The sequence below is a fragment of the Poecilia latipinna genome, unplaced genomic scaffold (genome assembly GCF_001443285.1).
Source record: "Poecilia latipinna isolate Pla-1442-1.1 unplaced genomic scaffold, P_latipinna-1.0 Scaffold1020, whole genome shotgun sequence".
NCBI classification, from domain to species: Eukaryota; Metazoa; Chordata; class Actinopteri; order Cyprinodontiformes; family Poeciliidae; genus Poecilia; species Poecilia latipinna.
In genome coordinates, this window is record NW_015113636.1 from 51,416 (window position 1) to 54,788 (window position 3,373).

Consider the following 3,373-nt stretch of genomic DNA (forward strand, 5'->3'; position numbering starts at 1 on the left):
AAAATTAAGAAAAAAAAAAAAGTGTAAACTCAAAAAAAAAGGAAAATTCAAAAAAAAAAAAAAAAAAAAAAAAGCAACAAGCTGCAGTTTACTTAAGCTAACATACAATTTTTTGGCTTGTCTTTCATCTGGAATGTTCAAATGCAACAAGTTTTGGTGCAATTACTCATGAGCGTCTGTTGAAAACTCAGAATAAAAACATCAGAACGGTTACAGGTAAGACATTAACTGCTTACAGGTAAGACATTAAACAAAACTCGATGTAATATTGAATCCCTGCACCCAAATGCTTTCTTTGTCTTTTTCCTTTTTTGCCCTCTAGGTGTCAGCAAATAATCATTAGGTTTTTGGTAAGCAGGAAACTATTCCAACTATGCCCTCCTTGTCTGCAGTCCTCAACTTCGATAGGAGCTCAGCCAGGAACACAACCTCAGCCCGTCCCTGTTCTGCACTCTGCATTTTTTTTCCACCCTTCTCTGTCGGGGCTTTTGTTTGCTCGCCACTCCCTTTTTTTCCCCCTTGTGTATACTTGCCCAATGCTACACAGGACAAACCAAACTTGCAGCAACAAAAGTAATATGCCACTTTGAAATATCAGCAAAATTATCCTTTGAAATGCGACACTGACAACCAACGGTGCAAACTAAAAGTTACCTATGTGCTCTGAACTTAAGGAATACAGGTTGGGGAATGAAAAAAAAAAAAAAAGAAAAAAGTTTGACGTGGTAATGGCAGGAACGCGTGTGGTAAGATTCAGAAGGGTGAGGCTGTAAGTGGTGACAGAATGACAGGGTGTGTTTGCGGGAAGGTCGAGTGCTGTTGAGTAAACGAACAGAAAGGCGTTTTCCCATGAACATACTACAGGTCAAATGGGCTGCCCTGTTTCTTACAAACCAACTCAGCGGATAGTGCAACATATCGCACTTCTTCACTCCCACTTTCTATCCTGTTTCAATGACTCCTTTATTTTCACTGCTGTGTTGCCTTTAAAAAAAAACTCTGTGAGCTTCATGCAAAAGCAAACTCTCTTTCTCTTTTTTTTTCTCCAGCTACTCCTTTGTTTCAATCCTCCACCAATTCTCTTAGCCTCTTTCACTCCCGGATCAGGTTTTGGCACCGAGTTCAGGTGGTTCCAGTTACAGTAGGGTAGGATAAATGCTAGGGGAAGTTTATCCACTCTTCTGACTTCCACAGCAGAGAGAAAAAAAAACTGTACAAACTAGTTCACTGGCTTCTCATCCGCATATCCTGGATATAGAAGTTAATAATTCCCACATTTATTTTCCAAGACTTTTACCACGTCTAGTGCCAAGAAATAAAGTTTTCATGGTTACTTTAGAAATGAGAAACAAATGTGTAAAATTAAACTGTAGTATTTTCACAAATAACAGAACTCACCTTCTGTTGTGTTATCCAAGCAATGGCGTCATTGAAGTATCGCCCGCCACCACTCCCCACACTACCTCCACTGCTCACACTGACCTTGTGACTTTTCAGAGTCCCATACCCACCAAGTTTGTGTCTGAGCATAGAATGCTGTTGTTGTAAATAATCAATACTGTGGAGACATAAAAAAAAATAGTCAGATAAGGATAAAAAGACCTCAGACGTCAACCAGACAACACAAAGAATATGTCTCATCTTACGTTTGTCCAATATCAGATGGTATACGCATTTCTTGCAACTCTCGGCCACAGCCCTTCAGCTTCTCAATATTTTCTGCAGTCTTGAGCAGGTACATCTCTGCTTCAGCTGGTGGGGCTCCCTGAAAGGAAACCACAGGAACTCTATTGCGCTGCAAGATTGTACTTCTATAATACTGGTTATTTCTAAGACCAAGACCTCAATATGGACATCCTCTATTTGTGTCTTGTTGAAACAAGAACTTTGACAAATTGATTGCTTTAATATTTTAGATATTTAGAGATTGATATGTTATACTTACAATGTCGATGACCTTATTTGCTTTCTCCAAAAATGCAATAGATTGGTTTGACAGGAAATCAGCTGCTTGATGAATACTTTGCACACTGACCATGGGAAGAACAGAATAGACTTATGATTAAATTAATATTATTAAATCAATTATGAGACAGACGTTGCAAATACAGATAGTAGATTGTTCAATGTCATAATTTCTAAAGCTTGAATCAAAGAAAGTATTGAGTGCAAAGCTTTCAAAGTAGGATAGGACAACCACAAAGTTATAATAAAGTTTCTGATTCGCTTTGACAAACTTAGATTTCAATTCATTACAGTCATTAGGCAAAAGGTTGAGTAAGGACCACAAAAGCTACATGAAAAACAAAAACAGAAAGCTAGAAGATATACACAGTTATTATAGTAAATAAGTTACAAAGCTTCATATTTTTTAAACCTTGAAACAAAGCAAAAACATTTGGTCAAAATTTCCTAAAGTCAAAAGCTTAGCAAGAAAAGTTATAATGGAGTAGTTTCTGTACTGTACTTTGACAAAGTTGCAATTTTAGTCCACACACAAAGGTCACCAGAGGGTCACAATGAACAAATAATTATCTGTAACTATACAAAAAGGATATTTTTTTTTTTTTTTGCCATAATTAAGTGACATCATTATGTAAGGACAAAAGGGTGTGCTTAAGGTTACTTATGTTTTCATATTGTGCAACAGATCAAGAATGATAAAACTAAGATTAATTTTTACCTTCATCTGACGAGATGATCAGCTGCAGAAATAATTATAAATACGATAATAATCCAAACATGAAAGTTTGTATGCCTATTTATTGAAAATTATTGTAGTTACTGTACAAGTAGGACGTGAGCTTGTTTCGGCTTTATGGCTTATATACTTAAATAAACTACTGCTCTTTGTAAACGGACAATACTTAATACCCCTAAAACATTATGCGAAGATGTTAAGAAAGTATTCTTTTCACTTTTTTTTTTCCTTTTAGCCAAGAGTCCAACATGTGAGCACTTACGTCTGTGCTCCACTTCCAATGCCACCGCCGGTAGTCACGATCTTCATGCTGCGGCCGCCGCCGCCGTGCATGGACGACCTGCTGTAGGTTTGGTATCCAGGGTCCCTTTGCTGGAACTCCGTCTGGTAGCCGTTTCCACTGAAGTATAAGTTCTGTTGGGAGTTACTCCTCTGTCCTGCCAGGTTAGGCTCAGAGCCATATTGATTCATGTTGCTCGTAGTTAGGATTTTTTCCCCTCCCCTGTTGAAATACGGTGTATTTAGTTAATTTCCCCGGTTGTTTCGGCTCTAGCTGTCCGGAGAGCGGACAAACCGTGCGCTTTCCTTCGCCCCGTCTCCTGTTGCGCAGATAATGGTGTTCTGTGAATAGACGGAAGCGAACTGCTTTTTGGACTGAAACCACACCTTGCT

The 3,373-nt window shown here is 38.4% G+C and overlaps 1 protein-coding gene across 3 annotated transcripts in view; it reads right to left on the minus strand.

Moving 5' to 3' along the window:
- dspa (desmoplakin a) overlaps nt 1-3,373 on the minus strand; it is a 20,447-nt gene extending 17,074 nt beyond the window's left edge. For 2 of the 3 annotated variants that reach the window (XM_015050947.1, XM_015050946.1), the window contains exons 1-4: nt 2,964-3,373; nt 1,946-2,030; nt 1,647-1,765; nt 1,399-1,558 (exon numbers count right to left, since the gene is read on the minus strand). In XM_015050947.1, the coding sequence (XP_014906433.1) occupies nt 1,399-1,558; nt 1,647-1,765; nt 1,946-2,030; nt 2,964-3,172 (573 nt within the window). In that variant the 5' untranslated portion in view covers nt 3,173-3,373. The remainder of the gene's footprint in view (nt 1-1,398; nt 1,559-1,646; nt 1,766-1,945; nt 2,031-2,963) is intronic. The other variant, XM_015050948.1, reaches the window with a different exon arrangement.